The 1,116-nt window shown below is 38.0% G+C and overlaps 1 protein-coding gene across 1 annotated transcript in view; it reads right to left on the bottom strand.

Moving 5' to 3' along the window:
* Window positions 1-271: 271 nt before the first annotated feature.
* Window positions 272-1,116, bottom strand: part of LOC107102891 (dispanin subfamily A member 2b-like) — a 4,876-nt gene continuing 4,031 nt past the window's right edge. The window contains exon 2 of the mRNA XM_015402345.1: window positions 272-966. Within this exon, the coding sequence (XP_015257831.1) occupies window positions 817-966 (150 nt within the window). The 3' untranslated portion in view covers window positions 272-816. The remainder of the gene's footprint in view (window positions 967-1,116) is intronic.

Below are 1,116 nucleotides of genomic sequence, written 5' to 3' on the forward strand. Positions count from 1 at the left end.
GGACGGACGGACGGACGGACGGACGGACGGACAGACAGTGCTGTGCAATGGATGGCTCCCATTGGTCCTGTGGACTCTTCACCTCTGGACTAAATAAAATCAGTGTACTGATTTATGTTTCCCAATTTTAGTTTTTTACATTTGGAAGTTTTTATTTTTATTGCCCCCATCTTTTCACATTGTGACAAACTTTTTTAATGGATAAGAATAAAATTAGAGAATCACCTTTAAAAAACAAACAAACATACATTTCTGTTTGTTTAAGAGCATAAGCTTTATTGCTTTTTAGTTAAGAAACCATCTTTTCATGGCTGTGAATTAGTTTACTTATCACAGAGGGAGAGATTATCACTCAGTAACACAGAGAAAGATCAATCTTTGGGTTTATTTGTTAAAAGTCATAAAGCATTTGAGGATAATCGTACTTGGAAAGGAGCACAAACTCTTTGCATTTGCATTTATACGTCACAGCTGAGGGGCACCTTTTACCTGGAGGCTACGGTGTTTCTATCCTGGCCAGTCTTTTACCAACTTTCTTTCTTAGCTGAGCTTGGTGCAGAGCTACTGTAGTTTGCTAATCGTCTCAGACTTTAGCTGCTTAGACACATGAGGAGAGGAAGGTTTAAAAAGAAAGTTAAAGGGTAGAATGCACCTCCTCTACAGAAGAATGAATAATGCAAAACATCTTAAGCAGAAAAAGGGCAATGTTCATTTTTATTACATTTCTATAATATCTTTTAACTGAGTATAGAAAGACTTTGCATATTTTATATAGGCAAGCTTATACAGGAGTGCCGGATCATATGTGAATGTTGGTTAGTGTCGATATCTGGCAGCAATGAACGTAGCTATGTAAAGAACCACTGCTAAAATCAGCAGGACCGTGGCAGTGATGTTGAGATTGCGAGCAGTAGAGGCAGAACTTCGGGCACGATTCAGATCTCCAAGCACTTTCCAATCTCTGGCCTGAAAACAGAAAAAGTATTAATTTAAAAACTGGAAAAGCATAGGGGAATTTGTATCTTGAAATATAGAACTTTGGGTTTTATCATGGAGGACTCTTAACTTTCTGCTTCTGAATGCAGACGAAACAGAAGTTATAGTCTTTGGACCAGA

Source organism: Cyprinodon variegatus, unplaced genomic scaffold, assembly GCF_000732505.1.
Source record: "Cyprinodon variegatus isolate N-32 unplaced genomic scaffold, C_variegatus-1.0 Scaffold1338, whole genome shotgun sequence".
Lineage (NCBI taxonomy): Eukaryota > Metazoa > Chordata > Actinopteri > Cyprinodontiformes > Cyprinodontidae > Cyprinodon > Cyprinodon variegatus.